At 35.9% G+C, this 22,387-nt stretch overlaps 1 protein-coding gene across 1 annotated transcript in view; it reads left to right on the forward strand.

Annotated features, from left to right (window-relative positions):
* Positions 1 to 109: 109 nt before the first annotated feature.
* The window catches only part of LOC104516837 (solute carrier family 12 member 2), a gene marked incomplete at its 5' end in the record, with an annotated part of 23,576 nt that continues 1,298 nt past the window's right edge, over positions 110 to 22,387 (forward strand). The window contains 16 exons of the mRNA XM_010161304.1: positions 110 to 217; positions 1,134 to 1,257; positions 2,637 to 2,738; positions 3,281 to 3,436; positions 4,478 to 4,577; positions 8,103 to 8,214; positions 10,383 to 10,523; positions 10,718 to 10,824; positions 13,415 to 13,494; positions 14,835 to 14,975; positions 15,731 to 15,778; positions 17,283 to 17,405; positions 17,577 to 17,688; positions 18,153 to 18,239; positions 21,005 to 21,140; positions 22,024 to 22,091. Of these exons, the coding sequence (XP_010159606.1) occupies positions 110 to 217; positions 1,134 to 1,257; positions 2,637 to 2,738; positions 3,281 to 3,436; positions 4,478 to 4,577; positions 8,103 to 8,214; positions 10,383 to 10,523; positions 10,718 to 10,824; positions 13,415 to 13,494; positions 14,835 to 14,975; positions 15,731 to 15,778; positions 17,283 to 17,405; positions 17,577 to 17,688; positions 18,153 to 18,239; positions 21,005 to 21,140; positions 22,024 to 22,091 (1,745 nt within the window). The remainder of the gene's footprint in view (positions 218 to 1,133; positions 1,258 to 2,636; positions 2,739 to 3,280; positions 3,437 to 4,477; positions 4,578 to 8,102; positions 8,215 to 10,382; positions 10,524 to 10,717; positions 10,825 to 13,414; positions 13,495 to 14,834; positions 14,976 to 15,730; positions 15,779 to 17,282; positions 17,406 to 17,576; positions 17,689 to 18,152; positions 18,240 to 21,004; positions 21,141 to 22,023; positions 22,092 to 22,387) is intronic.

Raw genomic sequence — 22,387 nt, forward strand, 5'->3', positions numbered from 1 at the left:
TAATAACTATTAATATTATAAAATAATATTAATAAAAATAATATATAAATGTTGCCATTTATATAGTATACTTTTTCTAATTCTTTTGAAATAATTATTTTGTTTTCAGGTAATGAGCATGGTATCGGGATTTGCACCACTGATTTCTGCAGGTATTTTTTCAGCCACCCTATCTTCTGCATTAGCATCTCTTGTGAGTGCACCTAAGATCTTCCAGGTAAGCGTGGAAGCAAACCATAATCTTTTAAAGAATAATTTAACTTTTGCATCAGAACTTTTGGAAGGCTACTCTGACATACTGACATCAGGATTTGTACCAGCTGACATCAGTATGTTGATCTAATGTTTACCTGTTGCTTAGAAAGGAAAACCAGTGTGTTACTGTTACTAAATGTAGCTAGACTATAAGTTGTTCTAGATCTCATGAGTTTCTGATTAGTTGAGATTCATTGTGGTGTTACTAACATTACAGCAATCAACAAACTCCATTAGACTTTTTTTGTTGTAACAGTGGAGCACATACAAAGATCAGATCAGTTCATTTCTCAAAGTAATCACAGGAGACAGCATGAAGTAGAGCTTTTAGCTGTGGAATCTTAATCATCAGAGAATACGCTGGTTTTGGTGGTGTTGCTGGATGCATTTTGCTTTACCATCTTTTTAACCATTTAATCTTATTCTTGGTCTTACAAGTTCTCTTTAATTGGGTAAAACTTTAGTGTTACCATCTTTTCCACAAGTTCAGTAGGGAGTCAAACATAGAAGGGATTTTGTTACAGAATAGAAGCACAAGTAATGATGCAGAGAACTAGTGTATACATTGAGGAAACTTTCTACTTTTCTCAGAAAACAGTCTCTAAAAAAAGACTATTTGTCATTGTAAGACACTGGTAGAATGAAACAGTCACTTACTTACAGAAGAGCAAAGTTTGTTCTTACAGATAGAAATTACTGAAGTATAGAGTATCAATAATACAAAATGTCAGGATGCAAAGACTACTGAAAATGTAATTAGTATGTGGTGGCTATAAACCTTCCTTCAGGAAGATGATACGAAGTGGAAAACAGCTTTAGAAGGCATTAAGAATTTGAATAAAATGCATACTGACTTTTGAATTTCATTTTTTCCTTAGGCTTTGTGTAAGGACAACATTTATCCAGGATTTCAGATGTTTGCAAAAGGCTATGGGAAAAACAATGAACCACTGAGAGGATATCTTCTAACATTTTTAATTGCTCTTGGTTTCATACTAATTGGTTAGTTTGAAATTACAATGAATCTCAGTATCTTTTTGTCCTTTACAGAGCTTTCTATCCCACATCATGACTTGATGAAAGTGTCCTAGAGGTCTGATGCACAGCTTAATTCTAAGCCAGCATTCTAAATCTGTTTATTTTGATGGTTACTTTCTCCTGTCTTCTAGATAGAACTCTGTCTAAAACCACAATACATTTGAACTGAACTGTAGCAATACTGCACTTTTCTTAATAACACCAGGTATCTGTCTTTAGGTAATATCAATCAATAAAAATATATCTTTTGCTTGACATAGATGTTATATCTTGTGAAGATGAAAGTTTATTTCAGAATTTTAGTAATTGCAGACAGCTTCATTAAATGGCAGACTTGCATGAACAATACTTCTTGAAGCGTGTTTTTCTGTTAAATTACGAACAGTAGAGAATAGTGCTGGTGTAGTTAAAGGTAAAGATAGTCTAGATAGAATCACATGTGTTCTGGGTAGATGGCAAACTAATTGTGCTGTGTCCATCCATGAGTCTTGTACCAAGTGCTTTTAAACTTTTTTTTCCCAGTTTGTTCTTTCATCCTTCCACCAAGTCTGCTTAAGCCATAGGTATAGCCATGATGGCTTTACTGCAGCATTCTGACTGGAAGCTTGCTTACAGCAAGTAGAAACTTGCAGGCTAGCACAGCACATTCTGCATTTTGGTCCCTTTTTTTTGATGGTGAGAGTACACATGTAAATGTTTTGTACCATGCTACCACAAGAAAGAGAGAACATTATGTTGTTCCATCTCTTGCATGAAAGAGGGTGTACTCATCACTGTTGTGATGATATTGGTCTGTAATAATGCACTATACCAGTACCATTGGTGCAGCTTTTCATTTAAAGTGCAGGCAGATGCACATGTTTGTCACATTGCTCACACTAATTTTGCCTGCTATTGCCATTCACCATAGTTGATTGTCTCTTGAGCTTACTAGTATCATGTTCTTTGCTGTTTGAGAATTGAGCTAGAGACGTACTGGAAATGTATTAATGGTGCACTTACTTCTTCTGATACTCCTCAGATCAAGCCATGGTGGGAAAGAAATTTTCTCAATGAAATATTTTGAGAAAGTATGTGGTGCTTCAAAAGTGGCAGTCTTGGAACACTTGGTAGTGTGGAAGAATGTTTATATTTTTAAAACTGAAGGTTAAACTTCTTGATTGTTTGCACATAACTTAGTAAAGAGACCATTAAGGTAATAGCTCAGTCTGTTTAACTGAAACGACAAGCTGCTGTTTCTTAGAGTACATCAGACAGTAAGGCTGTAGCAGAATTTTTACTTGGAATCTCTGAAGTAATCGGATGATACGTTTTATAAGACTGCTTTGTTTTTGGTTTTACAGCTGAACTGAATGTCATCGCTCCAATTATATCTAACTTCTTCTTGGCCTCATATGCCTTGATTAACTTTTCTGTATTCCATGCTTCTCTTGCAAAATCTCCAGGTAGGAACTACATTTTGGGGGTGTGAGTTCAGCCTGCAGTTTCTCTATACATAAATACAACTTAAAAGTTATTAATATAAATTAATGTTTAGTTTAATTTAGTTACTAAATATCTATGTGACTTTCATGGCACATTTGAATTACAGGCATAACATGCTGTGTACTTGAATATTCTGAAATTTTGAGGACTGACTGATCCGGTAGAACTTGGGAAGCATTAATCTTAGCTGAAGGAACACAAGATAATTCAGTTTTTATTCAGAAACTCTTGAAGCAAGCTTTCTTGCTAATTCAGGATCTGGCATTCAAGAACCACCCTTTTGTCTTCTTTGGATTTCTCTGTTAATATGTTTCATCTTCCAGGCCAGGAGTAACTGGCAGGTGGTCTTTATTTTGCACGTTACTCAAAATGTCACACATTCACATGCAACATGATGCAGAACACTAGGGAAGTGAAAGAGGAATAGCACCTTCCTTCTCTTGGAGTAGTGGTTAAATGAAATTCCCCCCTCTTTTTATCCTCTGAATTATATTCTTACTAGGTTGGCGCCCTGCTTTCAAATACTACAATATGTGGATTTCTCTTGTTGGAGCTATCCTGTGCTGTATTGTGATGTTTGTCATCAATTGGTGGGCAGCACTTCTAACATATGTCATAGTTCTTGGACTGTACATTTATGTCACTTACAAGAAACCAGGTATGTATAGGGGCTGCTTTTGATTGCAGTGGTGGGAAGAGGGATGTAGAAGGAGGGAAAAAATTATGGCCTTTAGGGGAAAATAAAAAAAGATAATTTACTTCCATTTGGCCAGCTAGTTCAAACTTCTGTTTCAGGCTTTTTAGTTGTAATGAAATGTAATTATGCCTGTATAGTCACTGTTGTTACTCCCCCTCCTCCCAGATTATCAAGATGCATGCCTTGCACTTAGACATAAACATTTGAAAATGGGAAGAAAAGGTGCATATGGAAAGAGCTTGAGTCACAGCAACAAAAGCACTAAGAAAGCATGTTATGTTTTGATAGGAAGTGAAGAGGATTCTCCCTTAACTTTCCAATTTGAAAAACGATTTGAGTAGTGGTGGTTTTTTTCAGTAAGCCATTCCTATAGCTATGAACAATAATTTATAGACTTTATTTTTTCTAAGAGCACTGTGCAAGATAGAGCAGCACTAGATCAAAAGGTGTTCCAGAAGTTGATAATAGGCAAATCCCTACATCTTGGGCTGTGAAGATTATGAAGTGCTTGGATGATAAATTCATTGTAGCTATCAATAGATGTATATGAGAACAAATGAAGAGGATATTGGGATCTTTGCTTTCATTTCCTTATAGTGATCTAAAAGGAACTGCTTAATCTAGTATTTTCTCACTTAAAGTATTTAAGGCAGTGTTTTGAGATTACTTTTTTCTTTGATATAAAATAAGTAATCATGGCATTTTTTTTTCTGGTGTTATTTTTTTTACTCTAAAGTTGTCAAAATCTTGGGCATATTGGGGAAAAAACTTTCTTTCTTCTGTAATTGTAAAATACAAAACTTGTTTGCTAGAACTTCTGCAGAAATACTGTCTTTAAATATAATTGCCTGTTTAGCTGTAGGATTAATTGACTAGCATTGTGTAGAATGTAACAATATGTAGCTTAAATCTTTGTTTTCAGTTGGTATTCAATGGTGCGATCATGTAGTTTTACAATGGACAGCTTTAAATAAAATATTGAAACTTCAAATCTTCCAACAGATGTGAACTGGGGATCTTCAACGCAAGCTTTGACTTACTTGAATGCATTACAGCATTCTATTCGTCTCTCAGGAGTGGAAGATCATGTGAAAAACTTTAGGTAACAGTTAATATTAAAGGCATAAAAATTTAATTCTATGTATTCAGTAGGGTACTGTCACAATGTTTGCTCTCATGGTTTCCATTAAATGCTGGTTCACCTACCCTGGTTTATAATAACTTTGAATTTCACACCATGGACATCCTCTGTACATACTTATGTTAGCTTTTAATTTCTGATTAAGAGTGCACTTTAGAAACAAGTCCATAGATGACGCCTGCTTATTATTAGAGGCCTCATGGTTTGCATCATGAACTGTGATTTGCATTCCTCATTGAAATGGAATTGGAAGATAATGCTCCAAACTGCTAATGAGCATTCAGTCCACATACTTGGGATAGAACTGATTTAACCTATAATCCTTAAAATGTGTATATTATGGGTGTTGGCCTCAACACCAGCTGTTTCACACAAGATGTATTCGTATTCTCCCACTGCACTTCAGTAATGGCAGATAAGCTACATGAGTGTTATTTACAAAACTGAAGAAGAGAACTGATTTGTAGCCTGCCAACATGACTACTCAGGAAGGTCCTACTCAAGGAGGCAGTTTTCTGTAGTATTTATGCCACTTTTCTGGAATAAGCTATTGTAGAAGAAAGGTGCTTCAAAAAATTTTTAAGGAAGTATTGACTTACACTAGTTCCTAAAAATAAATAGAATCATATATTGAATATGACTTTACCATGTGGTCTTGTCCAATCCCTGACTCAACTAACTCACCATTGATCCAGCTGCAAAGTCAGATCAAGCTTTAATGTTACATCAGATTGCTCAGGGCCGTATCCAGTCAAGTTTTGAGTATTTTCAAGGATGATGTTCTGTTGACTTGTCTCTTTTCAAACAGAGCAGTTACCTCCTTCATGGTACCTATGCCCAGCACAGGATTTATGGTGTTGACAGTTTAGCAAACCTCTATCGTCCCTTGCAGCCTAAGAAGTGTATTATTCTGTTATGCTTGTTGTATTAGCAAGAGAACCTAGCTACTGAAATGTTCTGTTGTGTACAAAGGAAGGCTTTGTGTCCTTAATAAGGAGTGGGTTCAGGGAGGGATTTTTGATATAGGTGCCATTCTTTGAGGTTAAGTTCAGCATTCAGAACATTGCAGCAACACAGTTTTTCTAAGAAAAGATCTATGATAGTTCCTGTGAGTTGGGAAAATACTCCAGTTTTGGCCCATAGCCTTTCTTGGAAATGACTAAATTTTCTTGAAGAAGTACAGGATACATACTTACAATGAGTATGTTGTATATATACAGACAGTTGAAATTATCTGTCAAGCAATCATGATAGGTACCACCATAACCTCCATAAATACAACAGTAAAACTAAATTACGAATGTGTTAATATGGAAATTAATGGGCTTTCCACTTCCAAACTGGAAAGAGTTGGCTGTTTCTGTAACTTCAAGTTTGATTATGAAACAGCTCTTCTTTCTGAAGTCCTAAATCCTAATGTCACATTGAAACCCCTGATTTACTTACAAACACTGTATTTACCTATTACATCAAGCTGCATTGTTAACAGGAAAAAAGAGTCTACATCCAGAAATTTCTTTAAACTTTCTTTAAAGCAAATCTAAAGTCTGGCGTTAAATAATTGGCAATACCTAACTAATTAGAGTTGCAGCTTCACTTCTGTCTACTCTAAGTCTATTTTGGGTTGCAAACTTTGATGTAGAAACAAGCTTTTTAGTTACCAAGTGTAACTTTTTGCTTGTGCTGATACAGTAAATGAATTCTCTGCTGACTCTGCTGATCAGTACCTATTTAGGATTGCTGATTATTAGGATGCTGGAAGTATTTCAGTTCTTTTGTTTGGTAAGCTAGTATATAACTTTCTGAGTTTTAAACTTCTTTTTTTATCCTAAGTACATAGAGATGCCAGCTTTAAGCGCATTGTCTTTAGAAGAACTGGTTTTGGCCTGTTACTGGTTTCTAACCTATGGGCAAAATTTTTTGATTACTAGATACATTCTAAAAAAAAGCTGTTAAGTATTTATTGTTAAGAAACAACAAATTATTATTATAATTATTATTATAAATTTGCAGAGAATGCCAGGTTGAGAGTCTTGATGTGCTTGAGGGTGGAAGGCTCTACATGGGAAATCTGGGTGGGCTGGATCAGTGAGCTGAGACCAACTGTATGAGGTTCATCAGGGCTCAGTGCTGAGTCCTGCACTTGGGCAACAACAATCCCATGCAACACTACAGACTTTGGGACGAGTGTCTGGAAAGCTTCTTGGTGTTAGTTGACAGCGGCTGAATATGAGCCAGCTGCATGCCCAGGTGGCCAAGAAGGAAAATGGCATCCTGGCCTGCATCAGAAACAGTGTGGCCAGCAGAACTAGGACAGTGATTGTCACTGATTGTCACCAGTTGGGCCATCTTGGCACTGGTGAGGCTGCACCTTGAATACTGTGTTCAGTTTTGGGCACCTCACTAGAAGAAAGATATTGCAGTGATGGAGCATGTCCAGAGAAGGGTAACAAAGATGGTGAAGGGTCTGGAGCACAAGTTCTGTGAGGAATGGCTGAGAGGACTGGGGTTGTTGAGCCTGGAGAAAAGGAGGCTCAGGGGACACCTTGTTGCTCTACAACTACCTGAAAGGAGGTTGCAGAGAGGTGGGTGTTGGTTTTTTCTCTCAAGTTACAACTGATAGGAAAAGAGGAAATGGCCTCAAGTTGCACCAGGGGAGGTTTACATTGGACATGAGGAAAAATTTCTTCACTGAAAGGGTTGTCTGGCACTGGAATGGGCTGCCCAGGCAGGTGGTTGTGTCACCATCTCTGGAGGTATTTAAGAGAGTTGTAGATGTGGTGCTTAGGGACGTGTTTTAGCTGTGGACTTGGCAGAGCTAGGTTAATGATTGGGCTCAATGATCTTTTGTTTTTTAGGTCTTTTCTTATTTAAATGATTGATTCTATGATTCCTTTCTGTGAGTGTAATATGGAAAATGAACTGCAGCTGCTATACAGATTGAGACAAATGACTTTACGTGTTTCTTATGATAAAAAAAATTAACTCCTGAAATGAATTCTAAGTCTGGACAGTTCATCTTTAAAAATTGATTAGAAAGTTCTCTAGTATAACTTACTTGCAGTTCTGTGGCTCTATCTTCTGAATTACAGTCCTTGAGGGGAAAAAAACCCCATCTACCAATATGATTACCTTTTTTTCTGTTGGACACAGAAGAATCTAAGCTAGAAAATGCAAAGGCATGTGACTTACAAATGGGGGAGGACACTCATCCCTCTGTCCTGGTGTTGTCCAAAATCTGTTTCTGATCTCTTTGTCTAAATTTTCAGATTTAGTGGGTTCAGTAAAGTTTGGAACCAATTAATCATAAGTCTGCTGATCTTTACTTAATTTAACATAGTCTTGTAGAAGTAGATGAGGTTACTACCTCTTATGTTCTTATGGCCAGTATTTGGAAAAAAACCTTTGCTGTTAATAAAAAACCACCCCACAGTTCCTGATAAAATTAATTCCAACTTTTTTTCCTTCATCTATTCACAATTTTAGACCTCAGTGCTTAATTATGACAGGTGCTCCAAATGCACGTCCAGCTTTGCTTCACCTTGTCCATGCTTTCACCAAGAATGTGGGCTTGATGATCTGTGGCCATGTACACATGGTAAGTCTATTCTACCTTTACTTTAAAGTTACCTTGGGTTTTTTCAGGTTTTTGGGTTTTTTTTGGTGTGTGTGCGTTTTTTTGGGTTTGGGTGGGGATTTTTTTACCTACTTGATTTTTGTCTGTAGTTCCTGTTTATGTGTGTGGGGTTTGTTTGTTTGTTTTGGTGTTTTGTTTTTGTAGTTTTTTAGTGAAAGCATCATTAGATGTTAAGAAGTGCAAAAAGAGAGATGTATGGGTCATCACTATTCCAGTTGGTTATACTACTACGTATAGGGGAAACTTTGCAGAATTAGTACCTTTGATCATTTGGTGCCTAAATGCTGAGGAAGCTTTGTAGGAATACAGTGAGCTTTGTAGGAACACAGTCTCATGTACTTTCTCACACTTGGGATAGAGCAGTTGGTCAAAATGATGTTCAGTATACAGCTAGATTTCCTCTCAGTGTTACTGGTTCAGGGAGATTGATTCCTGTGTAGATTTCTTGCAAAACATAGTTTAAAATAAACCTGCTTGAGCAGTAAATCCAGTATCTGTTTAGCTAATAGTTAAAAATTGTTCTTAACCTTTCAATTAGTTTTTAATTACTTCAGTTATCAGATTAATTTCATTGGCAGGTGAAACAATAATGTGACAAGTATTTCATTTCCTGTTCCCTTTCTTCCCAGCCCATACTATTTCACTAACTTTCCCTGTTTTTTTGTCAGGATCTGAGCTGTGGGGTCTTTTGGTATTGGGGATATGTGAGGGCTCTTCTGCAAGTTCCTAATTTCAGCAGTTCTTACTGCTTTAAAAAAAAAAAAAAAAAAATCTTCTATGGCAGACCTGTAGAGGTTTTGTGTTGGGGGGAAGGAAGCAAGCTTCAAGTAACTAACTGTTCTTCCAAGTCATGCTTGTCATGACTCTTCTTAACTCAGAAGGTGGCTGTCATAACTATGATCTGTACCAAAACTTTCCTTACCTGCAGAGGCTGTTACCTCTCTGATAAACATTGCTAAATATGTTTTAGATTATTAGGGTTGTGCAGTTTAGCTTCATATTTTAAGTTCAAACTTTTTTCTCTCACATCACTAAGAGAATTTAAGCAAAGTGTAACTTTAAATACAAAGATTGATTGCTCTTAAATATGTTTAAATTTATCACACTTACTAAATATTACTTGTTTCTTATCTAATGAACAGGTAAGAGCAAATCAAGTTAATGCAATCCTCAGAATATACATTTTGTTAAGCAGATATTGGCCAGTCTTGTCTTAGAAAATATAATTCTTTTAACCCATCTCTACAGACTTAAAATTTAAGTGAGTGCAAAAGGCAGGAGCTAATACTAGAGGGGTAAGATATCACACATGGAATTACTGTCTTTCAACGGTAGGGCTGTAGTGAAAAGAAAAGATTGTGTCATCCTTATAGCAAAGCAGTTCTGATTTAGAGATTTTTCTGGAGGTGTATCCTATCTATTTAAAATTGCTTTCCTACAAGGGTGAGACTACCTTATTCTTCGCAAACAGATTATTTGGTCAGAGTCTGTATCGTTTTTCAAACTATATAGTTTTTGCAAAAGCTGGGCTACTGTGTTTTTGACTATACCTCGTTCTGTATTCTGCGTATTGATGTCTAGGAGGAACACAATGATTTGTCCTGATGGAAGTAATAAAAAGAAAGCATTTAAGGGGTGGTAACTTTGACTGTAACATAAACCAACAGAAGCGAGACTACTGTGCTAAAGGCTTTTTGTTCAAGATTATGTACACACAGAGGCACACTTGTACTGCTTGAAACAAATATTCCCATAAAGCCTAATACTAAGTCATCTTATATCTGTGTATGCTTCATTACAAAGCCCTTTCCTTTTAAAAAAAAAACAACGCTGTGCTTTGGAGGACAAGCTTGTGCCACCTGCTGGGCAAGTGCTCTGCAGGAACAAGATTGCTAAAGCTTGAGCAACCCTCCTCCTAAAAATGAGAATCTAGTTTGCTCTTAGGTGCTGATAATGCCTGCTATTTTGTTGGTTTGAGATTTTTTGATAGTGTGGAAGCATGATTTGGGGTTCTTCAAGTTTGAATCAGATTCCAGCAGTGAAATTAAAAAAAGAAATTGTGTGTGAAGAGCTTTATACATTCATAATTCTTGTTCCCTCTCCTCTTTTTATTCCCTTATTTTCAAAAGGGTCCTCGGAGGCAGGCCATGAAGGAACTGTCAACTGATTTGGCTAAATATCAGCGATGGTTAATTAAAAACAAAATGAAGGCTTTCTATGCACCAGTGCAAGCAGAGGATTTGAGGGATGGAGGACAGTACTTAATGCAGGTACACCTCTGAAATATTTTTAAGTAGTGAAGATGAATATAAGAATTATAAGTGTTTTTATACTTCAAAGTATTTTCAATTTACAAAATTATTTTAAAACTTTGAAAAACACTTTGGTTTCTGCTTAAGAAAAGAACAGAACTCTTAATTGTTTCAATAACATTTTTCTTTTAAATATTTTTGGTTCTCATTAGGCTGCTGGTCTGGGTAGAATGAGACCTAACATCCTTGTGGTTGGATTTAAGAAAAACTGGAGACAAGGTGACATGAGAGATGTTGAAAACTATATCAATTTATTTCAGTAAGTACAAAATGCAGAGGTGTAGCTCTTGCGTTCCTGTTTAGTACATTTGCCAATAAGTCAAGATGGTCTTAGTTGTATGAAGTCTCTCTCAGGTGACTCAGACTCCCCATATTGCTGATCTAATAGTTTTCAATACCCTAGCTTTTTTCTGATATGGAAATTAATAAGCAAGTCATTAAGAGTTTAAACAGGTTAGATTTCTGTATAATAGCTCTTTCTGTGCACAGAAAGAGTTGTGGCAGTGGTCTGGGGTTTAAGACACTGTATTTAGAGGTGGAATTAGTGGCTTATGTGTCAGTCTACTGACACACATATAATTATTTAAAGCATAGTTTGTTTTGAAAGCAGGGGTTTTCCTACACTTCTGTACAGATTGCGTTGTAGAGAATGAATCAACTCATGGAGAAATTCCATCTTCCTTAAACTTTGATCTTGTATACAAGAAGTATTTTACTTAGAAGATACACAGCACTGACACCCAAATCAAGGAGATGGGAAAGGAAATCCCAGTATAATTTGACAGTACTGAAAGGCAGGCAGGTTCAGGCTGAAAAATTTAGTAGAATTTTTTTAAGAATTTTGAAGAATTTTGTAAGTGTTTGTGCTACAAACACTTAAGAAACCAAAATTTACTTCTTGGACTTACACAAACGTGGTTTTATTTTCCTTGTGTACTACTTAACCCAGTTCATTTGTGCTTTACACCACTCATTAACTGTGCATTTGAAAGAAAGAGAGGGTGGGGTATTACAAACGGAGATGAGAAAGGGAGAAAAAGTCATCATCTCCCACCCTCCTAGCTCCTTACGAGAAAAGCAGGAGCACCAAGTGCAGTGAAAAATAAGTAAATGTTGGTTAGTTCTTGTTTTTTCTTCTTTCCTATTTTATTTTGGAATGGCTTTTGCTGGAAGATCTGTCAAGGCCAACAAGTCATGTGGTTCCCCACATCCCAAAAGAGAAACCTCAGGAGGTAATAACACTAGGTCAAGCGTATTTCTCGAAAATCTCTGGAAAGTTGAAAGTTTCTGAAGCATACAATAGGAATACGTCTAATCTGTACAATTCTAACAAATAATTAATTTAAAATTTTCACTGATGGGCAAAACATTTTCTTAAATTGACCTCAATTTTTCATTTATTATAGAGTATGTTGATACTTTGAACACTTTTAATCAAGTCTTACTACTTCTGAAGAGAAGTGTTTAGTGGGTGAAAAAAATCTTGAAAAATTTATATCTGTGGAAATGACATGGGGGGGAGTTTCCTGATTTATGGTGGTTTGTAATGAGAAATTTATATTGGACTGATCATTAATGACTAATGCTAACTGTATGCTATGGTTACATGCATGTTTTTTTCCGTCTTATATCTTGGAGGTGTATTTGTCCTTCATTTTATTACACTTCTACTCAGTCCTTTATTCAGGCTTTTTGCTTGTTTATACAATCATGAAGTTTCCCCTCTTACTTCAGTTATTAAAGAAGCGAGTTCCTTCTCCATCAGGTATAATGGAAGTAGGCACATTATAGCAAACTTACAGCCAATTTGATTCTAAATTATGACTTCGTGGGTGTTCTTAATACCCAAACGTTTTGGAATAATGTAGAAAATTTTCTGTTCTCAGATCTACTCAAATCCCTTTATTGATGGGGGAGATAAAAATTGATATTTCTTTGTGTATCTTGTGTTCATCTATGCAGAGCTTGACAGAGCTCTTTGTTACTTTTATTTAACTGCTGTTTATTTAGAGGAAAGTGGGAGGAAAGGGAACAGATATTCTTTTTCTGTGTTACTTTTCAGGCTGTGCTGTTCAGTCACTGATGCAGGTGAAAGTTTGGAATTGAAACTGGAATTGCAATACAGATTTATGATTTGGGAGTTTAAATGGCAGTGTTTAATTACTGGAATTTGTTCAAAGAGGGTGTGTAAAGTAGGTCCTTTTGGAAAGGAAAAAGTTTTAAAATAAGTTGAAGGAAGTGATTCTTCCTTTCTACTCTGCTGTCATGAGAGGTGAGCACTACCTGGAGTAGTGCGTCCACCTCTGGAAGCCTCAACATAAGAAGGATATTGACAAGTTGGAGAGAGTCCAGGGAAGGGCTGGGAAGATGATCAGAGAGCTGGAGCACCTTTCCTATGAAGAAAGGCTGTGAGAATTGGGCTTTTCAGCCGGGAGAAGAGAAGGCTCCAGGGAGACCTTATTGCAGCCTTCCAGTACCTGAAGGGGCCCTACAAGGAAGCTGGGGGGGGACTTCATACAAGGGCCTGTAGAGACAGGACAAGGGGTAATGGGTTTAAATTGAAAACGGAGTGTTTAGATTAGGTGTCAGCGAGAAATTTTTCACTGGGAAGATGTTGAAGCACTGGAACAAGTTGCCCAGAGAAGCTGTGGATGCCTCATCCCTGTCTTCAAGGCCCGGGATGAGGCAACCCCGTTGCTGTCTTCAAGGCCAGGCTGGATGAGGCTGTGAGCAACCTGGTCTAGTGGTGGAAGGTGTCCCTGCCCATGGCAGGGTGGTTGGAACTAGATGATCTTTAAAGTCCCTTCCAAGCCAAAACAATCTGTGATATTTTTCTTCCTTTTGTTTAGTGATGCCTTTGATGTTCAGTATGGTGTAGTTGTCATTCGCCTAAAGGAAGGCCTTGACATTTCTCACCTTCAGGGCCAAGGTAAGATTTATATTGTTTCATCTAGTGAATATCTGTTCTAATTCCCTTTTAATACTGCTTTCTGAAAAATATTAAATGAAGGTAAGTTACTTAAAAAAAGAAAAAAACCACAACCACACTTCTTGTAGAATAAAAATCACAGAGGTTACCAGGTCTGAAATGTAAAATACAAATAACCCATGTTCATCAACAGAAATTTGAGTTTTCTGTACGTTCCAAGTTTTCTGTATTTATAGACTGTATGTAGTTGCTTTCCAAGGATTAATTATTTTATTAAAACTGATTAAAGAGGATGCCAGATTGTTTTCAAGTATTTGGTAACCAAGCCTAAAAATCATGAAAATAACAGGTATTGCATTATCCAAGAATTCTTTCGGTCTGGTGTGGGTCGCCAACCCCTACACACACTAGTTTGGAGATCTTAGTAGTAGTCTATATCAAATTTGGAAAAGTTTTCTATTTTCAGTGTAGAAGACTTGGTTATGCTTTGTAGGTAGTGGTCTTAAGCTAAATGATGTAATTGTAGTTTATTTTAGCAGAATAATAAAAAAAACCTAAGCTTTGGTGGCAACAACCTACTGAATTGATAATGTTCAATTTGTTTGTTGCTACTATGAGAAAGAATACTTGTGACACAAGCTCTGTAGGGGGGCATCCTGAAAGAGGTTGTTCTTTCAATAGAAAAATGTGAATGTCTTAAGATTTGGAGACAGACAGCCTGGCAGTGTGTGCAAGACAGCAGATGAAGATGAGAAACAGCAAGGAGTGAACCTGCAGTGTGAAAACAACACTGCTAAGAAGACCAGGAAATGAAACACCAAGGCGTCAGAAGAGAGTTGTAGTATGCACAGAGGACTGAGTTTCCTTTAGCTCTGACAGCTACCAACTAGCTCCACTGAACCCAAACCTGGAAAAAAAATTTGGCTGTGAGACATATTTGCTCTGATCACAAGCACATCTTCCTCTTGGAGTTAGAGTGGAAATGAAAAATATTTCAGCAAGTAATTTTTTTTTCCCCTGGTTGTACTTCCTCAGTATTAGCTTGCTCTGTCTGATATTTAGCCTGTGTCAACCCCCAAAATCTGGGAAGGAAGTAGCAGGAAATTACAGCTTTGCTCAGAGAAGAAGCCTCTATGCTCAGAAGCAGTTCATAAAAGATTTTTCTGGTTTTGCTTTCTGCCTTACCCCCCCCTCCCCCTCACCTCTTTGCCATAGCATAACAGTTGCAGTGCAGTTTAACCAACTGTGAACCTGAACCATCTCAATATAGTCACATAGCTCTATTGTTACCGTTTGGAACAATTAAGTGGTTTATAATGTGTTTCTTTGCTTTCTCAAAGAAGAGTTACTGTCATCCCAAGAAAAATCTCCATGTACCAAGGATGTCATTGTAAAAGTGGATTATAGCAAGAAACCCGAAACAGACACTTCTATAGCTTTTGCTCCATCAGCTAGTGAAAGAACTCCCACTCTACATAAAGGTAACTACCTAGTTAGCAATGAAAATTGAGTTCTCACTTTTCTCTCTCACTTCCTTTTCAGTTCCTCTCTCCACTCACGAAGGAATTATTTAAGGGATTTTTGTGTCTGTGGAACGCAAAGAAGTGTGTTGTGCTTTTCTAGAGGTTGATACCTAATCAGGACTAATAAGTACTTTGGTTCAGAGCTTACCAGTATGTAAAAAATCTTTCATGTGTAGTCCCCTAAATAAAGCAGGTGGCAAGCAATGACCTGCAATGGATTTTCTTTGTTAATGAGTTTGACAGGCATTAAAAACTGTTTGAGAATCATGCCACACATCTATGTATTGTGTGATTTGAAGGCTGCTGAATTTGTGAAGGCTTTTTCACCTCAGACTAGAATATTATATGCATGATAACAGACATAAATTATGCAGGATACTTCGACGTGACAATGACGAACTTATCTTTTTAAAGTAAAAGCTTGGAGTGACTTAATAGTGAAGTGAGCAATGTGATTCATGTTTGTTTGTTGGGATTTTTTTTAAGTACAAATAGCAGTATCTAGTAGACTGCATTTGTCTACTTTTCTTTGTATGAAATGAAAATACATTTATTTCTACATCCTTATTTCCTAGTTTGTTTGTTTGTGGTTTTGGGGGTTTTTTTGTGGTTTTTGTTTGGTTTTGTTTTTTTTTAACTTACACTGGTAGTACTTTCATTAACATCACAAAGAAAATTAACCTTTTTATTTTGTATCTTTAAAAATCTTCCAGAGGAGGACGAGGATGGAAAGACTCCAACACAACCACTGTTGAAAAAAGGCAGGCATTTTCCACCTTTTTCTGTTAAATCATTCTTTTGCATTGTTAATTTCAGTTTTCCTTTTGTATTCCTTTCTACACATATATATGAGAGAGAGGAAAATATCAACCATGCAATGTTAATTTATTTCTTCATATCTGCTTTGGAATGTGCTTTGGCTTTAGGGATTAGGCTACAGAAGAATGCAGCTGTGGAAATTCCCAGAACAAATTGCTACTGAGAAAGGATTGTGTGTATGTCTAAGATATGAATGTTGGATATATATAGTTTTTTTTTAACTTTTTTTTTCTTAAGTAACATTTGAAATATGTTTAGGAGCTTGCTTAGTACTCCATGTCTCAGGTCACTGTCTGGGTCCTTACTTGATTTAGGATTAAGGGAAATATTATCTAATGGTATAGTGGGAGTGCTCCATCAGTCTGTTCAGTAGATCGTCTTCCACAGTTGTTGCTCTGTAACTTGGAATTATTCAATAACTTGCATATTAAGGCATAATATAGCCACTCTGTGAGATTAACATCTAAACATCTGAAGTAATGCAAAGTAGCCATTCAAATAAACAGAATTGAGAAGTTTTCAGTTGGTTTATTTCAGACTTTCTCAATTACACAAATATATTTGCCGTAAGTAAGATTCATCTAACTTTTTTGACATTTTCTTAGTAGTTTCTGCAGTTAGAAGCTGTTGTATTTTAATAATGGATTGTGAGATTACATCTTAAAGCACAGGACGGCAGTTTGGAAGAAGTTCCAGTATGCAGTAGAGTGTATATTCGTGTAAATCAGTCACAGATGTACTCTGAAAATTCTTCATAAAATAAGGACTGCGATGAATATCAAACTCCTGGCTCTAGTTCAAGCTAAGGTTTTAATTAAGGGAAAGGGACTAGTCAAAATACTTAGCTGTATTAATCTAATTGAAAAAGCCATTATTGTCTTGTTCTCAGCAAATGTAATAATAATCTTATGCAAAATAGTTTAAATTGCGCTTCACAGACTTGCGCATGAGTAACAGTACTTATTGCAAAAGATATCTTTCCAGTACTCAGAAATAGCTTATATTTTCACTGTCCTTAAAGAAAAAGGTATTTAAAGAAAGAAAAATGTACCTAAGACATTGTATTTATTTGTAAATTAGTAGCTATCTGTTTTTAGGAAAGTTTTATCATATGAAAGGGGTAGCAACAGTGCATGACGAATGCTCTGAAGTATGTATGCAAGGTTAGTTGAAATTATCCAGGCAGATCCATTACAGATCCTTTATTTGTCAGACATCTGATTTAAATCTTTAACTGCTGCAGTTACGAGTTGCAGCCTCCTTAGGGAGTCAGCTCAGTTTATATCCATTCACTCAAAATTTGGATTCAGGTTTGGGAGGAGAAGGAACAATTTATTTTTCTTTTAACTCAGAGATATCACAATATATTAAGAAGTTGCATTTGATGTATTTCAGGGTGATTAAGGAAAGTACTTAAAAATGAAGTTTTATCATACTTTCTTCCAGATTCAAAGAGCCTATCTTCCCCTTTAAACTTGGCTGACCAAAGACTTCTTGATGCTAGTACTCAGTTTCAGAAGAAACAAGGCAAAAGCAACATTGATGTCTGGTGGCTCTTTGATGATGGAGGTAATGTGCTTTCTACTTCAAAAACAAATGTTGGAAAAAAAATTAGTGATTTTGAATTAATTGATAATAGATATCTTTCAGTCAGCTCAATATAGAGATTACGAATTCATATGATTAAATAACATGATGCTGTGTTTTCTGAATCATTTCCAAATTTTGATCAAAATGCAGGTTTGACACTGTTGATTCCATATCTTCTTACAACCAAGAAGAAGTGGAAAGACTGTAAGATCAGAGTGTTTATTGGTGGAAAAATAAACAGGATTGATCATGACAGAAGAGCGTAAGTTTACCTTTAGGTATTTAATTTCAAATGCTAATAAAGCATATTACATGGTCGTTGACTTTCTCATCCTAGTAGCCTTCTTTCAATTGTTCTTTGGTGGAGGTATAAGCATATTCTATTCCCTTACTCCAAAAACAGTTCCATTTCCCCCAGATTGTTTTGTATGAGATAGCCCAAGTTAAACTAATTTTTCTGCAGCATTGTCTGACACTTAACACTTTCTTTTTGAAATATTTCCTGCAATTGTCATTAAGGGAGAGCTCTTTTCTTAGTTTTATGGTTTTAAAATGTTTTTATTTTCAAAAGCGTGTTGATTTATATACGTATGCCCAGGCAATTTGATGGTTTTTTTTTTTCCCCGTATCCTATTCTTAAACTAGTGTAGTTATTACCAAACACCTGTTTACTGTAGGAAATAATAAAAATCTGATCGTGCATAAAGTGTTATTTTTCTGACACAGGATGGCTACTCTACTCAGCAAATTTCGGATAGACTTCTCGGATATTATGGTTCTTGGGGATATTAATACTAAGCCGAAGAAGGAAAAGTAAGTCTTAAAAACCCTCCAGCTTGTGTGATAGCTTAATTCTTGATGCCTTTCATTAATTTCTTACTTGATTCTTTCCTACTACCCGTTTTGATAGAGTAGTTTGTATGACATCCAGTGATGCATGAAAATGCAGGAATAAATTGAGCAATAACTCCTACATCCAAGAATATAGAAATTTGTATGTTTTAAATCTGACCTGTAGACTGCAATACTAAAATTTAGAAAAACACAACTTAAATCAGTTTTGTTTAGAGCAATCCTCTTTAAAAAAAGAAATGTTCACAAAAATTTATCTTAATTAGAGTCTTAGTTTAATGTAACAAAGATTGGTTTTCAAATAGCCTGATAAATTTTCTTTTTTAATTAAACTTTTAATTTCTATGGGAATGATCATACATGTGACATTTCTGATTTTCAAATTCAAAAAGTATTTGCAGATGGCTTTAAGTATAAGTGAAGGTGTTAAAATATTATGGTCCTTTCCCTTTAAGTCGTCTTAAGTATATTGAAGTTGTAAACTTATCTTTTACATGGATATGCATGTATTTGAATAATTCAACATGTCAGATTAGGAAATGCTGGTTTACAACTTCTTTAAAGTGTAAATGCTAATGTGTATTCTTTTATATACTTTTTTTAATCACCTTTGTTTAAATGAGCAGAATATGTCAAGCCACTAAAATGGTAGTGTACGGAAAATCACGCTACCAGGAGTCAGTGTTCACAAAGGAGACAGACGAGTCCTGTAAAAAATAATAATAAAACTTTATTTGGATAAAGGGAGAGTCCACAGGACATATTCCTGTGGGGTCTGTCAACCTACAGAGGGACACAGCCCCCTTTTATCCTACTTTTCCCGACCACAAGAGACCCTCCTCCTTTCCCCATTGGCTGAGGTACTCTGAGTGTACAGACTTCTCAATCTGCCTGAGACTTGCAAGACAAAATGTTCTTTTGACATGATCAAGATATTCATGTTATTCAGATATTCCAGCTCTTCAGGTGGTTTAACATATGCAAGGGATCATGTAATTTAAATATTCCAGATATTCAGGTAGTTAATACATTTAACACATTCAGGGGATAATGTTGCTTAGATATTCCAGATATTCATGTAATTAATCTGCCTGAGACTTGCAAGACAAAATGTTCTTTTGACATGATCAAGATATTCATGTTATTCAGATATTCCAGCTCTTCAGGTGGTTTAACATATGCAAGGGATCATGTAATTTAAATATTCCAGATATTCAGGTAGTTAATACATTTAACACATTCAGGGGATAATGTTGCTTAGATATTCCAGATATTCATGTAATTTACATATTCAAGGAATCATGTAGTTCAAGGTATTCTTTCTTATCTTAAGTCTGGGTTCACACAGGCTTCTTTTGTCCCTTGTCTTGAGTTTGGGTGTGCACAGGCTTCTTTTGTAAAGACACAAAACTGATGTTCCTATCAGTAGGGTACTTCTGCACTCATGCTTTTGGATGTCTTTGCTCTTGGGTGCCTGCTGGTGTAACTTGTAGACTTAGCATTATAAAATAGCTGTAAACTAAGTGGAGGAAGATGATTTATTTTTGAGCTTTGCTGTATAAGAGAGTATTGTTAATATTTCTCCTTTTTGTTCAGCCAAAAAAAAAATAGTAGATCACATTTATTTTTTTCCCTTTGAGGAAGGTCTCTACCAACCTCAGTAAAGCCTACAAAGGATAGAAAAAAAAAGATGTTTTTTTAGTAGTGTGGAGGTTTTATGGAGGAACAGGAATACTTCAGTTTAGAAAGTGGGAATGGGGGCTGAGTTTAACTATACGGAAGCTGTACATTACACATACTGATACTACAATATGTTGTAAGAGGTATTCTTAATGCTTGTTAAACTTTCCACACTGTAATTTGAAAGTACAGGAGATTGACAATACCTTGTCATCTTTATGAAAAAAATACTCAAAGAGCATCAAATGCAGTTATTCCACTGGATGTTAAGGCATACAATTCAGTATGTTTGGCTAAAAGTCTTGTTTGTTTTCCTTACATCTTACATGCTGGGGCTATTCAAAGACGAGTTACTTTCATGAGTCGGGGCAGCCTTTGCTTTTTGTTCATGTATCCTAATGTGTATAGAGAAAGTACGGTAGTGTAAGTTGATCTTTCTAGTAGAAATGAATGCCTCTGGTCTTCAGGAGGTTTTCTTTTGAAGTTCTTGCTACAGTCCAAGTAAATGCGAAGTTAACACCTCATACTCATAACAAGTGTAACAGGTAGACTAAACAAGATGACTGTGGTTATTTGCATTTGAATGTGGCTCACAGACTGTATTGGAAAGATTAAAAAGGAATAAAATAAAAATATCAAAGCCAAAATACTAATGGCACTAGCATGAGACTTGATCGCTACTGTGTATACTCCTTTCAGATTTAATTATGAAGAAGATATTGTTACTATACATTTTCTAAGGCAGTACTCAACTTTCAAACAATTATAGTAAAACTCTATCAAATGTGGTTAGGTTTTTCAACCAGCTAAAACTTTAAATTTAGTTGCATGATGAACAGCGAAAACTTACAGATGTCCCTAATTGTTGAATTATAATGTGTGTGCATACAAATAGCTGGTTTGATGTTCTAGCTGCAGTTGGCAGTGAGAAAAGATCAGTTCACTTATTTTGTTACCATGTAAAATACTTTCTGATACCATGAAAGTCATTGCTTACATACAGACTCATATCTGTATTAATATGGCTGTTCACTTAACCATTCCAGTATTGCAGCTTTTGAAGAAATGATAGAACCCTTCCGACTTCATGAAGATGATAAAGAACAGGAAGTTGCAGAGAAAATGAAGGAGGATGAACCATGGAGGATAACAGATAATGAACTTGAGCTTTATAAAACAAAGGTTCTTTAGAGTGTTATGTTAAATGTTGTTAAAGTTTTTTTTTCTCCTACTGCATTTGAGTGTGGATGTGATATCAGTAAGTTCATGCTTGTTGTTCTCAATAGTTGATAAAAAGCACCATCTGAAACCATTTAGATGGCTCACCAAAAAAAATAAAAAATATTTCTGCATTCAGGGAAGAAGGGGAGACCTAAACTTTTCCTCTAGAGTATTTCATCACTTAATTTAGAGTAATGCAGTCTGTACTCATCTATCTGACTTTTTAGCAAACTAATTTTTGTTTGCTTTGTTATTTAAGAATAACAGTTGTTTCTGCAGTCACTAATCTGCAGGCAAACTAGACTTCAGCTCATCTGAGAACAACAGAACTATAGGAAATGGTTAACTTATGTCAGCTAACTTTCTAGCAAACATTAAGAGAACTGAAAATTACTGAGGATTACCTTAGATGTTAAGACAGGGCAGGGTAGTAAAAAAAGGAGGCCCATTATGGGCATAGGCTTACCAAATGAAGATGGGGCTTCTCTTCTGTAAGACCTGCTCACTGAGTTTATAGGATATAGTTAGAAGAACCTTAAAGAGAGCATAAGGGGCTCTTGCTTCCAGGACCTATGGAGGATGGCATCATTATTAGATGAACTATCTTAAATTTAGCTTTCACAGTACTTGTCTTGTTTGCACATTTACTGCTTCCTTCTCCTCCAGCCTTACAACAACAGGTATTTTGGAAGAGTGTACAAGTTGCCAAACTGAGGTGGAAGTGCATGCTTTCTATAAATGACTCATACCAATTGATCATAATTGGTTTTCATTTTTCTTGATTAAATGAACTTTTTGTAGTTTATACAAAAGGTCTTCCTAACAAGTTTCTTTTTAATTACAGACTTATCGCCAGATTAGGCTAAACGAGTTGCTGAAAGAACATTCAAGTACAGCTAACGTCATTGTCATGTAAGTAAATTATTTGTACTGTTAGCCTAATTGATACAGAAATGTGATTTCTAAATATAAATTTATGTAAATACAGGTTAGGAAAAAGCCTGTGCCTTGGCATTAAAGTATAGAAATATTCAAGGAGGTTTCAGTGCTACAAGTATGTACTAGAAGTACGGAGCTACTATACTGATGAATGAAAAATGGCCTATGTAGTTCTGTGCTTCTGTTATGCTGCTTTAGGTGATCACCTCCACATTGGTAGTGCAGCTCAGGATTTTCACATTTCTTTCACACCTGCATGCCAACTATTC

This window comes from Eurypyga helias, unplaced genomic scaffold, assembly GCF_000690775.1.
Source record: "Eurypyga helias isolate BGI_N326 unplaced genomic scaffold, ASM69077v1 scaffold31631, whole genome shotgun sequence".
Taxonomy (NCBI): Eukaryota; Metazoa; Chordata; class Aves; order Eurypygiformes; family Eurypygidae; genus Eurypyga; species Eurypyga helias.